The sequence below is a fragment of the Gobio gobio genome, assembly GCF_949357685.1.
Source record: "Gobio gobio genome assembly, chromosome: 22".
Taxonomy (NCBI): domain Eukaryota; kingdom Metazoa; phylum Chordata; class Actinopteri; order Cypriniformes; family Gobionidae; genus Gobio; species Gobio gobio.
In genome coordinates, this window is record NC_137118.1 from 44,044,044 (window position 1) to 44,067,003 (window position 22,960).

Sequence of the window (22,960 nt, forward strand, 5' to 3'; positions counted from 1 at the left end):
AAAGACTTTAAACAGGAGCCTGGAGTCATGCGTGTCATTCAGTGTCACTGTAAAAGACACACCTGTGCTTTTCCTCGCATACAAAAAAGAAGTGCAATGCGACGAGTTTTGAAATGTATTTTTTTATTTTAAACCATTGTTTAAGCAGGGGCTTTTTCAAAGTGGGGTTTGGGGGCCCCCAGGGGGTCACAAGGGAGTGCCAGGGGGTCCGTAGAAATGTTTAGAGAAAAACAGTGTAAAAATGTAAAACATAGTAATAATACAAATATATTTTAGTTAAAAATAAATACAAAATACATTACAATAAATAAACAAATACAAATTAGATACAACAATTTCATAAAATATGAAAACAAGTGAATAAATAATGCATCTAACAGTAAAAAACAATATATAATAAACATTATGTTCCAAATAATATTTAGGCATATTCATAATATTATTTTGTTCACAATATAAATTGGATCTTTAAATTGAAATTTTAGGATGGCGTTTCATTTAAAAATAAATAAAAATTAGATTATAATAAATAAAAAATCAGAAAAAAACTAGCAAATAAATACTGCATCAGTGCTATAATAAGTAGGGAAAAAAATAATACTTAACTTAATAGAAATTAAATATTTTACAAATAATATTAAGACATATAATATTATTTTTTCACAATATAAATAAATATAAATTTTAGGATGGGGTCCCTCGCACGAGGGTGATCATATTTCCCCGGTCTATGGAAAGTTTAGAGAAAACAGTGTAATTAAAATAATAATAATAATAATAATAATCATTTAATCAAATGTTTTCATTTAAAAATAACAAAAAGTTTTTTGATCATAATAAAAATTTGCTCAAAAATGAGCAAATAAATAATGCCTCTACCAGTACAGCGCTATAACTATAAAAATAAAATTTATTTACTTAATAGAAATTATATATTAGACATAAATAATATTTAGACAATATACTTTTACAATATAAATTGAGCCTTTATACAAGAAACTCGCACAAGAATGAACATATTTTGGGGGTCTGAGATGGAAAACCCCTCGTTAAAAGTACCTTTAAAATATAATTAATGTTGAAAAATATGATTTTAAACGTCCTCATTATTAGATAAGTCAAAAATATGATTTTAAAAGTCATAATAGTGAGATTAAAAGTCAAAAATACAACATGCTAAGTCATAATTATAAGATACATTTTTGAAAATATGATTTCATAAGTCCTCATTTTTAGATAAAAAGTCAAATATATGATTTTAAAAGTCTTAATAGTGAGATAAAAAGTCAAAAATACAACATGCTTAGTCATAATTATAAGATAAAATGTTGAAAATAGGATTTTAAACGTCCTCATTAGATAAAAGTCAAAAATGTGAATTTAAAATTCATAATAGTGAGATAAAAAGTCAAAAATACGGCATGCTAAGTCATAATTATAAGATTAAAATGTTGAAAATATGATTTTAAAAGTCCTCATTATTAGATAAAAGTCAAAAATATGATTTTAAAAGTCGTAATAGTGAGATAAAAAGTCAAAAATACGGCATGCTAAGTCATAATTATAAGATTAAAATGTTGAAAATATGATTTTAAAAGTCCTCATTATTAGATAAAAGTCAAAAATATGACATGCTAAGTCATTGTGAGATGAACAGTTGAAACTAGGACTTTAAAAATTCTGAAATAAAAATTCAAAATTTTGGATTGAAAGTCAAAATTATGACTTAAAAATCTAAATTATGATTAAAAGTCCTGATTATGAGACAAAAAGCTGAAATTAGATTTTTAAAAAGTCTAAATTATGACCAAAACACACACCAAGACATTTAAGAGATTAATTCATGCCTATTTTTTTTATTTTTTTAAACGCGCTTTAAATTTTTTGATTCACACTTATAATATTTACATTATTGTTTTCATTTTGTGCAATATATATTTTTTTACATGCGTTATTGAAATCAGTTTTTACAACAGAAATTAACTAATCAAAAACTTACTTTCGCTTTTCATCTAAAACAAAATTAATTTCCTATCATTAGTGTAAAGCTGCTCTGAAGCATCTGTGTGTGAAGAGAGCTAGAGAAATAAAGCTGACTTGACTTAAATAAGAAAACACCATATCGTTTCCCAGAGAGACCCTTTGCTTGAAAACACTTACATTTCCAACAGAAATCTTTATTTGATCATTTTTGAGCAGGGATGGAATATGGAAGAGAGTTAATACAAAAGCACATTTGTGATGAATGCATCCTCCTTGTACAGTACAAGGACAATCAGAATAAAAATGACACTGCTGATACAGCATATGTACATATAGTCAAACGCCATCATCATTCTCCATCCGGACTGTGTGTTTCTGCTGGTTTGCCTGCTGAACTCATGTGCTTGTCAAAGTCCGCCTCACTAATCTTTCCTTTCTTGAGTTTCTTCAGCAGACGCGTGTCACTTAAGAGCTCGTTCAAGTCTTCGTCATCCGCATCTGATTCCTGTGAACACACAAGTGTAGCAATGAGACTTTATAGAGAGGATCACGTTTGCTGCAGTAGGAGCTTTTCAAATGTAGAAAAATATGAATAACATACGTCATCCAGTTTTCTTTTGGCGGTCTTCTTCTTCTTCCTATCCTTCTTGGTCTTCTGCTTGGACCAGGATTTGTTCTTGATGAAGTTCTTCCTCAAAGGCGGCGCTTTCTCTTTCAGCTCCGCCAGTCGTTTTTGTCTGAGTTTCTCCCTGTTTTTATCCTGAAACCGGATGGCGTCTGTGTCGATGGTCACCTGCTTGAAGTTCGGGAAGGTCTTTCCTTTCAGTTCAGGCATTTTGGGCAAACGGAGGAGAGCAAAGCCGTTGGCCAGAGCAGCAAAATCCAGGTCTGTACAAGGTACACATCATTTGAATCAGATTTTCAGAATTTCAGAATCAGAATTGATTTATCTGGATTATGTTTTTTTATTTTTTTTTTTAAATGTGCGACGCAAAGTCACTCACCTTTAAGGCGAAATATCAAACTACACTCGTGTTTGGCGTACGCCTGCACGCACGACACAAAGGCTCTCATGCCCTTCTCAAACATTGCCCTGTCACGTAAAGCCATCGCCTTCAGTTTAGGCAGAACGTCAACCACGTCTTTCACTGGAGGAAACGACTGAAGGGGACACTGAGGTGAAAAAACACAGGATTAGAAACTACAAACACTATTTTACCAATTTAAACTCCAAGATATAGAATAACAATAATATTAGGCACAACAGGGTAAGAATTTGCATAAATATCTGAGCATGGTGCAAGTCACTTTAGATAAATGCATCTGCCAAATGCATAAAATTAAATTAAAAATATTTTTAAAAATAATTATGTCCCTTATTTATAAGTACCATAATGATCACTGATTGTTTGTATATGAAACGAAGTTTCTCTATGACTTACCTTTTGATTAATGGACAAGAAATTTACATACGACTCTTCCATCGGCAGAAGAAACACAAGAGCGCTGCCTTGGTTTCCGATACGTGCGGTTCGTCCACACCGATGCACAAAGGAACTAATGGAAATTTGATGACAAAAATTAGCAATGCATGCACAAAACATTCAATTAGTATGTCACCTTTAAAACACTATTATTTTAGAATGATTTATATACTGTTAATTCATATTTTGAATTAGCTTAATTTTTATTTTCAGTCTTATTCTATTTTAAGAGTTGGTAATTTTGTTTAAAGGGGTGATGAATTGAGAAATCAACTTTCCCTTGAGCCTTTGATATAAAAGTCCATCGTGATATAAGAATATCCTGTAAGTTTCAGAGCTGAAAACGTACTTGTTAGTCAAAGAAAAGCTTTTATAGACACCAGGCCCAGAAAACGAGAGATCTCAGAATATGTCGACCACTGACGTCATAGAATGCAGAAGCACCGCCTCAAGCCCCGCCCACCGACTCGTGGAGCTAAACGGGTCGCGCTACCGAGCAATAAACATGCCGGTTCCAGCTCACGTGCGTTTGTTTGCTTCATTTCACCGCAGAATTGATTGTAAACAAGATAGAGGTCGAGACTGGATTTGCAGACATATTGAGATTAAAACACAATGCTGTGCTTCTATACTGGATCCGACAGGAACGGTGCAACACACTTATGTGAGTAAAACATTTTATATGTGTTAGTATTGCATTGTTACAGATTGTTTGATATCTATTGATTACATAACTTAGCACGCGGTCACAGGCTGGAGAAGCTGTTATTGGTTCATTCGTGATCAGACTCGGACTTGTCACGCCAGCTCGCAAAGCCCAACATCCCGGGGCTATGTGTTTTTCAGACGGACTACCAAAACGTATCACCGGCCGGCCGACGGGCTATCTTAAATAGTGAAATAACAGTCCTTTCTTGGCGTGTTCTTTTGTGTACGGTTCGCGGTTATATTCACCGATCGGGCAGGCCAAGTAATACAAAAATAACATTCCAATCAATCGCGGGTGGATGAGAGATAAATCATTGTGTTTGTCTGATAAAGGCATTTTGCGAGTCCTGTGAGCGATTCCCCAGACGCTTTCAAAACAATTCCCACATGTACTGACAAGTGAGCTGAAGCTCATTAAATTTGCAAATCTTATCCAATCCTAGCCGTGGGCGTTTACTTCCAAGTCTTCAGTGCGGCAGACCCATAGAAACAGAGTGTTTTTCAGAGAGCCTCAAAACCAAGGCAGAAAAGGCAGAACATCATAAGTTGACCTCAGACAACAGAATTTTTTTTTTTAAAGCCAGTTCATGACACCTTTAAAACAGAGGCTCTAATGCTGCGTTCACACCAAACGCTTGAACATTTTGAATCCATTCGCGCGTCCGCAGCAAATTTAGACGCGCGTAGAAATCGAGTGTTTGAAGCGAAATAGACGCGCGTTCAAGGCGCTCCAGGAGAAATATGTCATAAAACACCACTCTGCCTCTTTTCATTTTCATTAAAAATATATATTAAGCATTAATAGCCACACAAATGTGGTCCAGGCAACTCCTACATTATCTTCACTGCATGTATATTTAAATATCCTTAAAAAATAAAGTTATGAAACTTCTCTTTGCCCTCAGTCAAAACAATTTGGCAGAAATAAAGCAGATAGAGCAACCAATGACTACCATAGTATTTTTTTTCCCTAGTATGGTAGTCAATGGTTGCTCTATCTGCTTTATTACAAACATTCTTCAAAATATCATCTTTTGTGTTCAGCAGAACAAAGAAACTCATACAGGTTTGGAACAACTTGAGGGTGAGTAAATGATGACAGAATTTTCATTTTTGGGTGAACTATCCCGTTAATAGTTTAAGTTAATAATAACCACACTGCTTTGAAACGCATTGATCAGTTTTAATACTTGAGATAATTTAAGTTTAATATTTAATGAGCAATAGTAATGGTGAGGCAGGATTTATGCTGCGTTCCAGACAGCTGAGAATATGGATTTTTCACACCTAGTTCTTGGAAATAACGTCTTGAACGCCACTCAAAGCCGGACATGTGAACTCGGGGTACATCGATAAATCCCAACCTCAGTGAGATATGACATCACTTCCAAGATGTTGGCAAGTCCTGCTTCCAATGAGCATAAACGTAAAAACAAACTTTAACATTAGACATTAAGTTTATGTAAAAACTCAGTTTTTGCTTTTCGTCAGCTGTTTTCAAAGTGATTTTATGTTGTTTTTGCCATAATTGACACAAAAACACGATATGTTATTGTTGTGTCGTGGCTAGATCATGTGATGAACATGCGAACATGTCGTCCACTTGCCTGGAACTCACTGAAGTGAGAAGTGAGAAATTTAATTTGGGATATTCCCACGTCCAACCTCGCCTGGAACGCAGGATTAGACCAGGGCGAGGCAACACTTGTCCTCGAGATTCTGTTTCCTGCAGAGTTTTGGTCCAACCCTGATCAAACTCACCTGAACAAGCTAAACAAGGTCTTCAGGATTAGTAGGCTGCGTCTGAAATCACATACTGTCTTGAGTAGGTGCTTATTTGGAATATGTACTTACTTTGCGACCGCTAAAAAGTATGTTCTATATATGTATGTGTGTAGTATGAATGTAATCTGGACTACACTTGCCATGTTGTCCTTATAATGTGACCTACCAGCGTCAGTTGTGTCACTTCACCTCCATTCAAAAATCCTCTTCCTTGGCCTCATGGGATAGTAAAGTGTCTATCGTATGCACACTTCAGAATCTCATCAGAAGTAGTAGGTCATCTGGATACTTTTTGCCTACTCTTTTATGAGTACTGTGATTTTGTACTTCTCTTGTCACATACTGTTTTTCACCTACTATATAGTAGCAATTTTGGATGCAGCCCTAGAAAGCTACAGGTGAGTTTGATGAGGGTTGGAGCTAAACTTTGCAGGAAAATGGATCTCGAGAGCCTAAGTTGCCCTGTTTGCACCTGATATTAAGATGTGCTTGGTCGATCGGATCACAAGTAGAAGAGAAAGACACATTCCCGTTTACACCTGGTGTTTTAATCCGTCTCTTTTGTCCACTTTCAACCACTTCTGTCCTGATTTCTTTGAGGGGAGGGTCTATGGACAGGTAAATGTATGTGCTTTTTTAGATCTTTCCATCTAATGGACAAAACAAGCTTGCGGAGACGACGGAAAAACACAGCGCATCAGGTTTCGTTTCTGCTCTGATAGTCGCAAGACCAGCCGAACGCTGTGTGTTAGAAATCAGGAATGTGAGAGAACATTGTGCTTCAAACCAAACTTGGGTCTTCAGGTGACAAAGTTTAGGGTGCGTTCACACTTGTCATGTTTGGTTCGATTAAAACAAACCCTGGTGCGATTTCTCGGTTAGTGCGGTTCATTTGAACATATGCGAGCGCTACCATCTGAACCCTGGTGCGCACCAAACAAGCAAACAAGTTCGTTTGCATGTCTTTGGTCTGTGTTGCGTTCATATATCAGTCAAACCGCACCAAAGTTGGTTTGGAAGAGGACCAAGACCCATTTTTTAGCCGTCTCGGCCTGCTTCCAAACGAACTCTGGTGCGGTTCGATTGATATATGAACACAACACGGACCAAAGACATGTAAACAAACCAAAAACAGGACTTGATGTCACAAAATGTGACGCTACAAGTCAGCTGATTTGACGACGCAGAAAGATCGGTGTATTCAAAATGAGTAGAGGGCAAACGTGGAGCTACAAGGAGGTAAAGGGCCTCATCAATATATGCAGATCTTCGTTTCTGCACACAACGGAGGAAATCCTGCTGCTGTTTTGAACATTTTATGAGCTCTTCGTGAGTTCTCAGCTGGTAAAAAATAAAACCATATGTACACGCATAAAATGATGGCGTTTAATCCAGCACGCAGCATTGTTTTGAATGTTCGGTAAGCAGCTCCGTCGCGAAATATACGTCATACAAGCCGACCATTCAGGTTGTGACCGTATCCCTATGCCTTTGGTTCGGTAACTTTAGGTTTGCTGTTAAAAATGCCAGTGTGAACGCTAAGCGGACCAGGACTATATGTTTTGTTTTTTGGTCCCGACCAAACGAACCCAACTACAAGTGTGAACGCACCCTTAAATCCCATCTGGCTAGCGCGCTTCCCATCATGTTCATGTGTTAAGTCAGTAGGCAGAGAGTAGACACTCTTTTGTGGCTGTTCAAATGTATTCAACCACATGAGCGTCTATGTCAGGGGTTGCCAACTAGAAGACTCCGGTCCGAATCCGTACCGCGAGATGCGTCCAATCCGGACTGCGAAGCCTTTTGCCGTAATGAAATAAATATGCAACATGCCATAAAAAAATTAAAATAAAAATCACATTTATATCAGGCAGCTCAGGAGAACCGTTTGGGTCCTATGTTGCCACGAGTTGCGACAACAGTTAAACATTACTATGCTCACTGTTGCTACGTTCAGACGCGCGGTCACGCATGCAGTGAAGAAGAGACTGATGCTGCGTTCACACCAAACGCGAATAGAGCATCTGGCACGAGTGATTTCAATGTTAAGTCAATGGAAAGGCGCGTTGAGACGCATCTGGAGGTCTCAATTGTGTCAAAAACTGTAGTTTTAAGACTTTTTCAAGAGGGAATGTAGTTGTTTAAAGCTCATATCTGTGGTTTATTTATAAAGAGAGCGCCTATTTAAAAAAATGATCTTGTGTTTTTGGAGTTGTGAGATCCAGTCGATCAGCAGCGCTCATTAACCTCGGCAAGAGCAGCCTTTCCTCAGCTAGTCCTTCTGACGTTTGCTGCTGGCTCTGATGTCTCTGTAGTGGTGCATCTTTGGGGCGATCTTTGGTGTCATGAATCTATAATTTGTTGTCTGCCAAATCGTTTTGACTGAGGGCAAAGAGAAGTTTCATAACTTTATATTTTAAGTATATTTAAATATACATGCAGTGAAGATAATGTAGGAGTTGCCAGGACCACATTTGTGTGGCTATTAATGTTTAATATATATTTTTAATGAAAATGAAAAGAGGCAGAGTGGTGTTTTATGACATTTCTCCTGGAGCGCCTTGAACGCGCGTCTATTTCTCTTCAAACGCTCAATTTCTATGCGTCCAATTCACTGTGGACGCGCGAATGGATTCAAAATGTTCACGCGTCAAACTAGACGCGGTAGACGCGATTTTGACGCTCTATTCGCGTTTGGTGTGAACGCAGCATGATGGTGCGTTCACACCGGAGGCGAATGACGTGTCATGCAAGCCACTTAATTTGCGCAAATCGCACCACAGAATGTCTATTCGCGTCTTTGCATTGACTTAAATCACTCGCGCGAAACGGCGTCGCGTCCGGTGTTAACGCACTATCAGAGCAAAAAGCAGCAAGCAAAAACTATGGCATTTTCGAAATTTAGGAAAGTTGAATAAAATTTTTCCAACACTGGTGGCACTTTATTTTTGCCTGTTTGTGTTTCTGAATGATATGGCTAATGATATTTTACCAGTGCAATTTGAAGCACAGAAGAGAGAAGTGTTCAATATTAGAGACATTTAGTTAAGTAGAGACATGTGAATAAACATAAAATGTGTTATGAGATTTCTGATTTTCTGATCCGTGGAGCAGGTAAAAAACACTTTAGTTGCTAGTAATGTTGAAATTAATGTATTTTCAGTACAGATTTAGAGATGAAGGCATTTTTAGTTCATCATATTTTTGTCAGACATGGTTACTGGTTGAATTTAGATATTTTGTACCAAAGCAACTTAAAGGACATAACAGAACAACAACAAAATGAGATCAATTTTGCGAAGGATTAGCCTACCTATGTTTGCTTTAACAATATGAACAGACATGTTTTGTCCATATGAGAACATATTATATTTTGTTTAATTAAGAACAAATGCTATCTACACTAATTTCTTTATTCTGGCAATAAACATAAATTATTGTTTTTAGGTATATAATTGTGCGGACCTCGGCCGGTGACGAGGGTTCATTTACTGGACCTCAAGCAATTTTAGTTGAAGACCCCTGGTCTATATGAAAGCAATCTGGTCAAATGCGTTTCTGACCACCTCTGGAAGTCTTTAAAAGTGGACAAGCTCAAAGCTTTTTAGACCCGTTTACACCTGTATTTAGCGCCATCCAATTGTGATCCGATTGACCAAAACACATTTCAATACCAGGTGTAAACAGGCCCGAAGATGCTGTAATGCCACTAACCTCATGTCTGCTGACTTTATGAGCACTAATCAAAGAACGACATAAATTATATAATAAATGATTCCAAAAGCTCAAGTATGTTCATGCATGTCCTGGTTACCTTGCACTGCTTGGTGGGTCATACTGAATCACCCAGTTCATTTCCGGTATGTCGATGCCTCTCGCCATGACGTCCGTGCACACCAGAATCCCACTGCACACATACATAATGCATTTACTGTAGAACTTCCTCTCTGTAAATAGCTAGAGAGGCTTCACACTAAATGATCCAGTCCATTACCTCTTCAGCGCACGGAAATCTGCAAAGATCTTGTTTCGTTTGTGTTTCATCTTCCCGTGGATGCAGTGGATGCTGACGTTCTTGATCAGGGCTTCCAGGGCTTTACCGAAATACTCCACACAGGCGCAGGTGCTGTGGGTACACAGGATAATATAATGTTAGGATGGTTGGACAATATTGGACAATAATTTACACTTGGACAATCATTTCAACGGCCATAAGTTTGGAATACTTAACTTATTTTTACTTAGGAAATCTTCTACTCACCAAGGCTGCATTTATTTGATCAGTAAAAATAGAAATATAGTGAAATTTTATAACATTTTCTATTTGAATTATTTTCTATTTGAATTATTTTAAAGGGGAGGTTGATAGTGATTTCACTTTTTTTTACTTTAGTTAAGTGTGTAATGTTGCCGTTTGAGCATAAACAACATCTGTAAAGTTACAACACTCAAAGTTCAATGCAAAATAGCTTTTTATGGACTACAATAAACGGCTGGTAGGGACTACAACGAGCTTCTTCACAGGCTGGTTACGTCACTAACCCTAAAATTTACATAAACCCCGCCCCCGTGAACACGCAACAAAGGCAATGTTGAGAAGAGGAGGAGTTGTAGTCGAGCACATTTAGGAATCTGCTCAAGATGTTGCATCCGTCTTTCATTTATTGCAATACACGTAACACAAATGCAATAGCATGTCATAGAAGCAAGATAACAACATAAGTTATAACCGTAATTAAACTAAACTATACCTGTTCTCTCTTCATGCAGCAGATATTCTCTGTGCATCTTACAACAGTTCCCACGGGAGCGATTTATTGATTATCATATGCTAATCAATGACTTGAAGACAGATAACACATCAGCTACATAAAAGTATCAACTAACCATTCAGAAACGTCCTGTCTCATTCTACATGTCGTCACTTCTTCTTGAGTCTCTACATCATTGTCAGACTCCGGTTTGAACATAAAAGGCTGAACAGTTTCTGATATTTTCAGTGTGTGTGTCTATGTGAGGTGATCGGAGCTGCTAACACGAGCTCTTGAAGCTCCGCCCTCTTCTTGAAAGGGGGTGGGGAGAAGCAGCTCATTTGCATTTAAAGGGACACACACAAAAACTGTGTATTTTTGCTCACCCTCAAAATGCAACAGTTTTAACATGCTATAAAAATGATCTGTGGGGTATTTTGAGCTAAAACTTCACATACACACTCTGGGGACACCAGAGACTTATTTTACATCTTGTAAAAAGGGGCATTATAAGACCCCTTTAAAATGTAATTTATTCTTGTGACGCAAAGCTGAATTTCAAGTTAAAAAGAGATCCTTTTATTCAGAAAGGACGCATTAAATTAAAAATGACAGTAAGTGACAGTAAAGTAATTTGTAATGTTACAAAAAATCTCCATTTCAATTAATCAAAAAATACTAATCACATTTTAAAACAGAAATAGAAAACTGTCAAAGCCTTGGTGAGCAGAAGAGACTTCTTTTAAAAACATGAAAAAATCGTATTTATTCAAAAATTTTGACCGATAGTGTGTGGCAAAATCCTTCGAACAAACCTGAAGAACACAAGCTGCTTCTCATGTTTGTGCTGCCTGAGAAACGCCACCAAAGTGTTGAACTTCTCCTCTGCTCGACACATCTGCACATAATGAAGAAAATGTTCAGATAACACAACACAAACATTGAGAATTGCAGGATTGCTACCAAATTGCTCAATTTGTTCATAATGAGACAATGAACATGTATTAAAAAGTCAAATACTGATTTCCTTTCATAATTAACTGAAATAAATTTTCTGAAACGCCCCATTAACAGGTATGAATGTGCCTTTGTGAATCAGTTCCAGCTTGTTACTGTCAGTTATAGATGACTCACGGTGTAATAATTGCTGAGTCTGGCTGGGGTTTTCTGGACGCTGGAGGCCGCCACACCTTTCTCCTTCACTGTGATCCGCACAGGGTTGCGCATACCCGCCCTCACCAACTTCTCCAGCTCTTGCGTCTGCGTGGCGGAGAACAGCCCTGTGCGCCGCTGCTTGGGTAAATAATCCAGAATAGTGTTTAAACTGTGGAGGCAAAGAAAAAAGATGCATTAGTTAAATGATCCTTAAATTGTTCCTTAAACATTTGGCTTTCCTACCTTAAGGTCACGCTTGGTGGTCAACACTGACCGAAGGCAATAAGTGTATTTTTTTTCTGTAATATTTCTTATTTTGAAGGGAAATTTTTGATACTAAACAATATTCACCTCTAAACTATACACCATTTATTTCTATATTAAGCATACAAATACTAGGGGAAAAAACACACTTTACACAATTTTTCAGTCAAAATAGTATTTAAGTTAAAAAGAGATTAAATGTAGCCTATATAAAATCCAACAATGAATGGAGGCAAATGAGTGTAATCAAGTGAAAACAGTAATGAAAATCTTATGTAATACCATGGTATAACCATAGATGTATATAATCTCCTCAGAATCTCACTCTCTCTCTCTCTGCCCTTCCATCACTCACCAAAAGAGGGCAGCATTGTTAAAAAATATATATGCCTCTCTCTCTTTGTGTGAGTATGTGTGTCAAATATATATATATATACATACACACCCAGGATTACGCAAATTCTATACAAATTCTATATATTTTACCTCGGGCTGTGCGATATTGAATAAAAATTTGATATGCGATATCCTTGTTAAATAATGCAATATACGATATTGGTTTAAGTGTGTAAAATCTATTTAAATTATATGAAAAAAATTATTTAAAAACTGAGAATGATACCATTTATGCGTTTCATATTCTTTCTGGGAAAAGAAAGCATTGCTACAACTTCTGAAAGTGACCAACAGTGTTTTAGCAAAATTAATGTCACAAATCTGACAATATAATTTTAACATCAATGTAAACAAAAAAAAAAATGTAATGCCAATATTTAAATACCAAAAACTCTTTGCTTGACTTGGTAATTTATAATTATATCAACCTAAAACTTAACGTCAAGAACATCCAGGTAAACAAAGACACCTGAACTAGGGGTGGACGATTATTTATTTACGATAATTTATGTTTGTTATTAAAAATTAGAACTAAAAACAGTAGTCTATTCCAGTCTATTATCTCCTATATATTCATCGACCTAAAACGTACAATTTTCACAATGTTGGAGTAGCCTATTAAAATCGTTCAGATATTGCGTGCCGTTGCGATATGTACATTTGCGATATTTTGATATATTGTGCAGCCATAATTTAACCCTATATATCCAGCCATCAAATTTATTTTAGGTGCAATTAAAAGTTTGTGTGTGGTAATTTTGCACTTGTTGCACCCCCTAAAAATGCTCTGGATTTTCATATTTCCCATTAATTCACTTCGACAAGTTTTGTACAATTCTGATTAAGATTTTAGTTTTTTTTTTAATCAAAACGTTTTGGGTCTAAAATGACTGAAGACTATCAGAGGGTTAAATAACATCAGAATGTGCTAATTAGGCAGCATCTTATTAAAGGGATAGTTCACCCAAAAATGAAAATTGTCATCATTTGCACACCCTCGTGTCGTTCAAATCCTCATGAACACAAAGGAAGATATTTTGAATAATGTTTGTGCTCAAACAGTTTTGGTTCCCATTGACTTCCATTGTATTTTTGGTCCACAGAAGAAAAAAAGTCATTCAAAATTGGAATGACAAAACGATGAGTAAATGATGACAGAATTTTCATTTTCATTTCTAGGTGAACTATCCCTTTAAATACGCACAATGAGTTTTTACGACAAAAGTGATGCAGTGTAGTTTAGCTGCCAAGCAACATAAAATGAAACGGTGAATTTTACTGCCTATTATTTAGGAACATTACCTGGCTTCAAAGCCCATGTCCAGCAATCTGTCAGCCTCATCCAGGACTAGAACGTCCAGGGCCTTCACAGCGGTGGCCAAATCAAGTCCATCAGCCTTCCTCCTAAACATGTCCTCTAATCGGCCAGGGGTCGCAATTATGATATTGGCTCTAGAAGTGCACAGGACATTGTATTTGTATTCCAGATTTCGTTTTAGATGGTAGAAAATAGCAGTCTAAATACTCACCCCTGAGTCTTAAACTTCTCTACATCCTCAATCGGGTTGCTTCCACCAATCAAGAGGATCTGTCTAAAATCAGACACACATCTTGTAAGATTTAGTACAGTACAGTAGATACAGTAGATGCCTCAATCTCACCTAAACTGAGGAAATCCCTGCAGAAATCGTCCCATCACCTCACTGATCTGCAGTGCCAGCTCACGGGTGGGAGTTATGATCAATGCACCGACCTGACAACACATTACAACAGGAATGAGGATGAACTACACCGATTTCTGACCGCAAACACACACAAAAATGTATGTACAACTTATCATATTAATACACACCTGCATCTTTTTTAACTTCTCTTCTCGCTTTAGGAGAATTTCTAATGCAGGAATCACAAATGCCAGAGTCTTCCCACTGCCAGTCACCTGAAATTATATTGATTATGAAATATATCTGTGATACGTATACTTATGGTTAAAAAAAAATACATATTCAAATACTCACAGCTTCAGCAGCCACATCTTTATTGCTCATAAATAGAGGGATGCAGGCAGCCTGACATTAAGAAAAACTGAGTTATTAAACTGTACATTATCTGATAAAAACATGCGAGTACAGATAGACTGAAATACTGATCAAATGTATACCTGAACAGGAGTCATATATGTAAATTTCAGCTCTGTAAGAGTCTGTAATATGCTGTCATGTAATTTCACGGGTAAACGCTCCCATTTCCCGTCGGTTATGTTTTCCATAGTTTATGAGTTTAGATGAGTCTGGTCCATAAAAGTAAACACATGAGGAGAAGACATGTGCTACACGCAATATGCTCCGAATGGGAAACATGCGACCGCGACAAACGTTCCGCTTCGCCTCTGTAGGACACCAGAGTCTTCCTCCGGGGGGCGTTTGGTGGTTCCGGAGAGCCGCATTCAAAACTCAGAATGGTGTTCGTCTGATTTGCTTTTATGTACTTAGAAGCATAATCGTTTGTATATGACCTAAAAATATACATTTAGGCAAACAATACACTCTGACAAACTCATTAGGGCTGAGAAAAGTAGCGTACCACGTGACAACGCGAGTCTGGACAGTCATTAAATTATATATATTTGTGTTCCCATTTTCCAAAATAGCAAAAGAAAAACTTCACAATAGATTTTTTTTTAAGAAAAAAAAAATGGAGAGATTGATCACGGAAGTCAGAAGAGAGAAATGTGTCCGTTTTACCGTCAATCATATAAACACCATTACAACAGCGTTAACTTGTTTCTTGTAATTTGATGCAAAGGTAATAATAATCCAAAGTATAATATAAATGTAAACACATTAAAAAAATAAAAATTTAAAAAAGAAACGTTGCAGGATTTACGATGACCGTTAAAACGCGTCATCTGTCTGTGAAAAGGGTCCATAATTTATGCACGATTAAAACTAAATAAATAAATAACACTACCCGCAAAAATGAAAGCATCCGACATTTTGGAAGAGGGGTTTACATATATGGGGTTTCTAATCAAAATATGACTTTCTGTCACAAAACAGGGCATTGATTTCATAAATGTCCACTGTAGTGGATTGAAATCATATTTATCAGGCATTTTGGAGACATAAGTGAATAGGGAAAGAAATTACATATCAGTATTCCTATGAAATATTAGATTTTATGAAAATGTTGCCAATTATTACACTTCTTTTTTCATTACATGTTGCACCATGAACACATTAATATGCAAATTAGATGCAGTGTATAGACACATTGTATTGAATGGGAAAATCCACGTATGGCCATTTTACCCACATATTTCATAAAGTAAAATGATATATCAATGCATTTCGTCATATCTTTCATAACATACAGTAGTCCATAATCATCTTTAAACAAAGTTTGTTAAAAAAAAATCCTGAAACCTAAAAACTGATGGGTGAATGAAAAATAAATCCCATTGTTTTTGCCTATACATGCAATTCTATGAATAAAACAATTTTTCAAAAATGTTTTTTTCCCCCCAATTGTTTCTTATGCTAAACAATGTAATGACATGAAAAAATACTAAATTCAAAACGCTTTTTTTTTCTGGGTCCCATGAGGTTAATATATGTATAAATATAAAAAGATGTAATAAAAGAGACATTTTAAGAACGTGTTCCATGTTTATTAAATCAAATTCATATCTGACATACATATTCATTGAAGTTTACAGTTGTATCATCAGTTTCCCAGTAGTCTTAGCCAAATACTTTTGCATTTTATTTATAAGAGTTGGTTTAGGCAACAAAAACGGTACAAAACTACATAAAGTTACTCCCCGTGTGAAGACTGAAGATAGAGAGAAGGAAAATAAATTGGGCCTACCCTGCCTAAACATTTAAAAACACACCAGAAAATCTGCAAAAGTCATTAAGCAGTCATTTTACCACTTTACCAGCGCCAGGTTTAAATATGTGCCATGGAGGTTGTTGGCATAATAACTAAATGTGAATATGAGCAGTGAATATGGCATGAAATGCGTTGGCCGTGACAGTTACTGACATTCGTCTTGATTTACGTCAGCGACTACTGACTTCCCATTTCTTACAACAATGGCTTTGTTACAGCTTAATTACATCATGCCATTTCATACGATCCTAAAGCATGTTCTTTCATTGGGGAAACACCATAACGTCACCTTTACTTCATTCTTGTATTAATGTGCAATTGTAACAGAACTGGAGAAATAAACATCAAGCTAAATAAAAAAAATGTCTGTTCTAAATAAACACACAAGTTGGGCTAAAACAAAATCAATGAATTAACAATTCGTAACCGAACTTGCACCCTTTACCAAAACAAACAATGAAGAGATCTACAACAGGGGCAAATAAAAACAAAGACTGGTGGACTAGCGAACGACCAAGTTCTTCTGATCTCTGTTGAATCGGACGTCCAATTTGAGAAACTGGTAAATCACGGACTCAATGTGTTTATGTTGAGGGTTTTCATACGACTCTCCGCACTTCAAAGAATCTCTTCAGGTAGTAAATCTGTCCCAGGGTCATGGCCACCAGCACCAGAGCCTCAAAGAAGGACCAGAGCACCACCCTGCTGTTCGTGTTGTCATTGACTGGAGGACAGAGACAAAAATACACAGTCAGAGGCAAGCTTAACGTTTGAAGGTGAAAAAGTAAAAAAAAAAAAATTCATAATAATCATTCAAAAGGCAAATTAAAGAATTCAAATCTCAGTGAGGTTCTCTCCTGGTGCAAAATAAAAAAAATAAATTATAATAAATATAATTATTAATAATAAGGCCATTTAAACATGCATATTTCTGCTGGTTTCATATAAATATGTAGTAATTAATAATAATAATAATAATTTTAAAGCCATTTTGTTTGGTGGGTCATGTAAAAATAATTCAAAGGCCATTTAAATATGCATATTCCTGCTGGTTTCATATTTTAAAAAAAATTATAACAATTTACGGATATTTAAATATGCATATTCCTGCTGGTTTCATATATATAATTTTTTTTTATAAGAATTCAAAGGCCATTTAAACATGCATATTCCTGCTGGTTTCATAAAAAATAAATAATAATAATAATATAAAGGATATTTAAACCTGCATATTCCTGCTTGATTCATAAAAAAAAAATAATAATAATAATAATATAAAGGATATTTAAACCTGCATATTCCTGCTTGTTTCATATTTCAAAATGTATAATAATTTACGGATATTTAAATATGCATATTCCTGCTGGTTTCATACAAAAATAAAATAATAATATTAATAATATAAAGGATATTTAAACATGCATATTTCTGCTGGTTTCATATTTATTTTTTTTTTTATAAATAATTCAAAAGCCATTTAAACATGCATATTCCTGCTGGTTTCATATTTCAAATATGTAGTAATTAATAATAATAATCATAATTTTAAAGCCATTTAAAAGTGCATATTGTTTGGGGGGGGGGGGGGGTCATGTAAAAAGAATTTAAAGGATAATATTCCTGCTGGTTTCATATATATATATATATAAAAAAAAGATAATATGAAGGATTTTTAAACATGCATATTTCTGCTTGTATCTCAATTTAAATAATAATAATAAATCATTTAACCGTATATTTTTTTCTGGGGCCATGTAAAGAAAAACTCAACGGCCATTTAAACATACATATTTCTGTTAGTTTCATATTTCAAACAAATTGTTAATAAGAATATAAACATGTATTTTTTTCTGGGGTGATAAAGTTATCTTTTGAAATTACTTTCAAAAAAACATTCCATCCCATCGTTTAAAACAGACAGACACAAAAAAGTCAAGAGTTTATCTCCTAATTGTGTTAATATCATGACTCACACACACACACACACACACACACACACACACACACACACACACACACACACACACACACACACACACACACACACACACACACACACACACACACACACACACACACACACACACACACACACACACACACACACACACACACACACACACACACACACACACACACACACACACACACACACACACACACACACACACACACACACACACACACACACACACACACACACACACACACACACACACACACACACACACACACACACACACACACACACACACACACGTTGATTAGTGAGGATGTCTTACTTGCACGGTGTATTCTCTCTCGGACCTCCATGTATTCCTGCTCATGTTTGACCGCCGTCATGGCAACCGCCAGCTCGTTGATCATCTCCTCCAGCTTATTCTGATGAGCTGAAATAAATGAACAAGAATTTACTCAGTGACTGTATTAACACAAACAAATTGCAGCATGCTAATATAACACCCCAATTTCTACAAACAGCAATATACAAATTTGCAATCACATAACGTCATATTACACATGCAAGAGTTGCTATAAACCGCTTTAGTTTTCAGTGCATTAATAAAAACACTCAAATACAGCATAAACCCTACAATAAACAATTCAAATCAGGCAATGGGAACTTCAAATGAACCTCTTTTTTGATAACACGCATTAAGACCATTCATGTTAACCCACAGCTCACTCTTCAGGGTTAACCCGCAGATCATCGCTCACACTGTCTTTATACACACAGGTGCAAGTTTAAGTGTTAGATTGAAGTTTAAAGCTCAACCCATGTTAAAACAATCTATTATACAGTCTATTCCTACCATCCCAGCTGTCACCACCTCCTGGAGAGGGAAGAAAGACAATGATCAACTAGCTCGAAAACATTTACTAATCTTACTTCCTTTTAACACATTTTCTAATACACCATTAAAATCAAAAGTTGTATCTGTTACTGGGGTTTGCAAAGTTCCTTTCCGGAAACTTTCCATGGGATGTTATTTTAATGAAATTTCGTTTGAAACATAACAGGAATTCGTTGGAAATTTGGGGTAATTAATACAAACATTTTGTTCTGTCTTTAGCAGACATGCATGCCAACTAACACTTTATTAAAATAAATAATTTACTTAATCGTTTCTTTCAACAAAGCATGAATGGTGTATAAAATAAACATATTCCCTATGATCCTCCCTCACAAAAAAAGGTCCCATTTAAAATGTAAAATGAGATCAGATTCAGGGATGTGGCCTCAATGGCCCTGCAGTGATTGAGGAATGCACAGGGTAGAAATCTGTGTTTTAACCAGGATTATACTGGAAGATGTTTTTCCCAACTACATTTAAGTTCCCCGTTTTAGGTTAACCTGCAGTCTTGCAAATTTCCAGTTTATTCTCATATATTCCTAGCCTAGAAATCTAGACACATCACAATCTAAATCTAATTTGCAGCAGGGTAGTCTAGCAACTCTCCGTTGGCTTGCGAGCTGGAAAAACCAAACTCTAGTCAGGCCAATCACATCGTGTGTAAAGTCGGTGGGCGGGCTTAATATAATGATGGCAGAGTTGCGGTGGTTCCGCGTGCTACTCGTAAACAAAGAAGCTGGCGAACAGCGGCCTTTCCAATCGGCTTTGGCTGCGACTCTGGAGTTCAGCTTTTCTTTGAGAATATAAAGAACAGCACTGAAGTCATTCTTAAGAAAGGAAGATTTGTTCTGAGTTTTGCCGACTGGATATGGCGAAAGTTTAATCTATCCACTAGCTCTGCTTCACCTTCTTCATTGCTCTGGTTGGTTGTAGCGCTATCCTATTGCGTGCAGAGGGAATTTGAAAGACAACCATTTATCCCGCCCCTCGGATTGAGCCCTGCCAATGGTGTGTTCCCAGTTCCCAACATCTTAATGAGGGTCTGGCTTGTCAGGCTAATATATTCCCATAAAAAGTTTCCAACTTTGAAAATTCCCAGATTTTTGCAACCCTATCTGACTTGAACTAACAATGTTATTACAGTTTTTATTAACTAACATAAAAATTAATAAACACTGCAACAAATGTATTGCTCATTATTAGCTAATGCATTAACTTAAGGGGACATTACAGTAAATTTCAACTAATTAAAATTAAATATTTTTCTAACATACAGTAGTGGCCAAAACTGAACACGTTCAATTAAACCATCAAAATATGTATAAAATATTTTATATTTTAAATATGCAGGAAGATCAAAACACTAAACTTGGCTTCGGTATTTTCCCGACAAAATTATTTGGCAAAAAAGGCAAACTACAGCTACAGGTTTTATTTACAATGGGAAAAAAGTAGTATTGAAAAACATACATTGCATACATACAAAGCATACATTGACTACATCAGTTCTCGTTTTGCATGCGCTCATAATTTCTTTGCATGACAGCCGGGCCAAAAATTATGTCGGCACAATTTGTCATGTTTCATTGCGTTATTATCATAAATAAAACAATCGACTCAAAGCACAACTACACAATACTTGCAAAAACATTAAGATATTTAAATAAATAATAGGTGATGTAAATTTTTCTATCACTTTTGGCCACTACTGTATAAAACGAACAATTTCTAGCCAATTAAATATTTTAGATCTTCACAGAAAATTTGATATTCATTACAGAATTTCCACAACATTTCCAGTTCCCTGATATTCCCAGGTTTTCTGTGACCGTGGAAACCCTGCCATATGCTGCAAAAGACAAACTTCCCAGAAAAGCCTGCGTCAGTTTCTCCGCTCACCCTCTGTCTCCATGTCCTGTCCTTTGGGCGCCTCGCCGATGTCGATGGTGAACATCACAATCTTAGGGGTCATGGTGGACATCTTGTTGCTGAAGCAGAACTTGTAGGTTCCGTCCATATGGGCGGCTACAGAATACTTCCCACTGGACTCACGGTCTCCTTTATAGATCTGCTTCCCGTCCGGACCTGTTATCTGGTAAACACATACAATACATTAGATAAACCTCAGCTTTAAAGGGATAGTTCACCCAAAAATATAAATCACCACATGATTTACTCACCCTCAAGTCATCCAAGGTGTATATGACATTCTTCTTTCAGACGAATATAATCGGAGTTATATTAAAAAAGTCCTGGCCAATGCAAGCTTTATAATGGGCAATTCTGTTTTGAAGTCCATAAAAGTGCATCTATCCATCATATAACTGCTCCAAACAGCCCTGGGGGGGGGGGGGGGGGGGGGGGGAATTTTCACATTTAAAACTTTAAGCTGTAATCTCTAACCTCCGCTAACTGTTGTCCGCACGTTCACAAGAGACTGGCGTTCCAGCGGATGTTGTAAGATGCTCCGATGAGAATATGCCAGTTCTCGCAAGAGCCAAGTTTTGTTTTGCTCTCCAATCTCTTGTGAATGTGCGGGTACGACAGATAGCGGAAAATAGACATTGCAGTTTGTAAAGTTTCAAATATAGACATTTTCTCACACAAACGCATCAGACAGCTTTTATTAACCCCTGGAGCCGTGTGGAGCAGTTATATGATGGATAGATGCACTTTTAAGGACTTCAAAACAGAAACAGCCATTATAAAGCTTGGATTAGCCAGGACTTTTATTTAACTCTTGATTGTATTCTTCTGAGAGAGAGAAGACTGTCATATACACCTAGGATGACTTGAGGATGAGTAAATCATGGGCTAATTTTCATTTTTGGGTGAACTATCCCTTTAACAGTTAAATCTCTATATCAGAGTTGTGTTGAGCATTCAAGAAACACTGTCATTGACTACCTCCCAAAAAAATGACAGTACTATGGTATTTATATGGTACTCTTTAGCCACAATACCAGAACCACAACAGTACAGTATTTATATTGTTTAACAACCGTATAAACAAAACAAGCATTTACACATTTTATATAGACAATACATTATCCAGTATCGAAGCACTAATCTCTCTAAACCAGCAATTAACTTCCGGCTTCATCCACCATCTGGTGTGAGCGGACAGCGACACCTGCAAACATCCTACAGAGGCCGTTTATGGTCAATAATATCTTTGTAATGGCATTTATTATCATTTTAAGTGTATTTTAATGCCCACCTCCACGTCGATGTCCAGAAATCCGCCCTCTGCGACCTCAAACATCAGGCCCATCTTCGTGCCCGAGTTCACGCGCTCATAGAAACACTCATCCGCGTGCGCGTCTATGCTCACAAAATAGCCGCTCGCCGTGTAAGACAGCGCGCAGAGGAGCACGACAAGTTCCGAGAGCGTAAACATGTTTGGTGCGGTGTATTAATGGAGGATAAAACCCATAAAAGAGACTTTACGCCGCACTGGAGCGATAAAGGCGGAGACTGACAAGCGCTAGCTGCGCTACTGATGATGCCACGTCAAGCTTTAGACGAGCCGCCCGATGGGACAAAAAGGCTTAAGAACCGGACGTAGTTCGCGTTTGGAAAAAAAACACAGAAATTTATTTTATTATTGTATTCATTTATTATATTGCTTAAATAGAATACAATTACTATAATGTAACTCTGATAATAATAAAAAATATATAAT

At 36.5% G+C, this 22,960-nt stretch overlaps 2 protein-coding genes across 4 annotated transcripts; both read right to left on the reverse strand.

Annotated features, from left to right (window-relative positions):
• Positions 1 to 1,829: 1,829 nt before the first annotated feature.
• ddx55 (DEAD (Asp-Glu-Ala-Asp) box polypeptide 55) lies at positions 1,830 to 14,884 on the reverse strand. 2 transcript variants are annotated; one of them, XM_079804363.1, is made up of 14 exons: positions 14,688 to 14,884; positions 14,545 to 14,595; positions 14,379 to 14,465; positions 14,188 to 14,279; positions 14,056 to 14,118; positions 13,829 to 13,978; positions 11,846 to 12,035; positions 11,527 to 11,609; positions 9,955 to 10,086; positions 9,775 to 9,867; positions 3,426 to 3,540; positions 2,988 to 3,156; positions 2,585 to 2,871; positions 1,830 to 2,488 (listed from the first exon to the last, which is right to left on the reverse strand). In XM_079804363.1, the coding sequence occupies exons 1-14, from the start codon at positions 14,793 to 14,795 to the stop codon at positions 2,333 to 2,335; spliced, it is 1,776 nt and encodes a 591-aa protein (XP_079660489.1). In that variant the 5' UTR covers positions 14,796 to 14,884; the 3' UTR covers positions 1,830 to 2,332. The 2 variants fall into 2 exon arrangements, with proteins under 2 accessions (XP_079660489.1, XP_079660488.1); XM_079804362.1 differs by having other exon boundaries at positions 1,867 to 2,488; positions 14,056 to 14,136.
• Positions 14,885 to 15,689: 805 nt separating this feature from the next.
• Positions 15,690 to 22,818, reverse strand: tmed2 (transmembrane p24 trafficking protein 2). 2 transcript variants are annotated; one of them, XM_079804962.1, is made up of 5 exons: positions 22,496 to 22,801; positions 21,175 to 21,367; positions 19,234 to 19,254; positions 18,703 to 18,810; positions 16,171 to 17,144 (listed from the first exon to the last, which is right to left on the reverse strand). In XM_079804962.1, the coding sequence occupies exons 1-5, from the start codon at positions 22,673 to 22,675 to the stop codon at positions 17,020 to 17,022; spliced, it is 627 nt and encodes a 208-aa protein (XP_079661088.1). In that variant the 5' UTR covers positions 22,676 to 22,801; the 3' UTR covers positions 16,171 to 17,019. The 2 variants fall into 2 exon arrangements, with proteins under 2 accessions (XP_079661089.1, XP_079661088.1); XM_079804963.1 differs by lacking the exon at positions 19,234 to 19,254 and having other exon boundaries at positions 15,690 to 17,144; positions 22,496 to 22,818.
• Between the last annotated feature and the right edge of the window lie 142 nt (positions 22,819 to 22,960).

Coding starts and splice junctions, on each gene's coding strand:
- ddx55 (XM_079804362.1), bottom strand. CDS start 14,795: ATGGAAAACATAACCGACGGGAAATGGGAGCGTTTACCCGTGAAATTA. Junction 10,087..11,526: donor AAGCAGCTTGTGTTCTTCAG/GTTTGTTCGAAG, acceptor GTGTACCCACAG/CACCTGCGCCTGTGTGGAGT. Junction 3,541..9,774: donor GACCCACCAAGCAGTGCAAG/GTAACCAGGACA, acceptor AATTTCCATTAG/TTCCTTTGTGCATCGGTGTG.
- tmed2 (XM_079804962.1), bottom strand. CDS start 22,675: ATGTTTACGCTCTCGGAACTTGTCGTGCTCCTCTGCGCGCTGTCTTAC. Junction 21,368..22,495: donor TTCTGGACATCGACGTGGAG/GTGGGCATTAAA, acceptor TGTGTTTACCAG/ATAACAGGTCCGGACGGGAA. Junction 18,811..19,233: donor AGGTGGTGACAGCTGGGATG/GTAGGAATAGAC, acceptor CATTTATTTCAG/CTCATCAGAATAAGCTGGAG.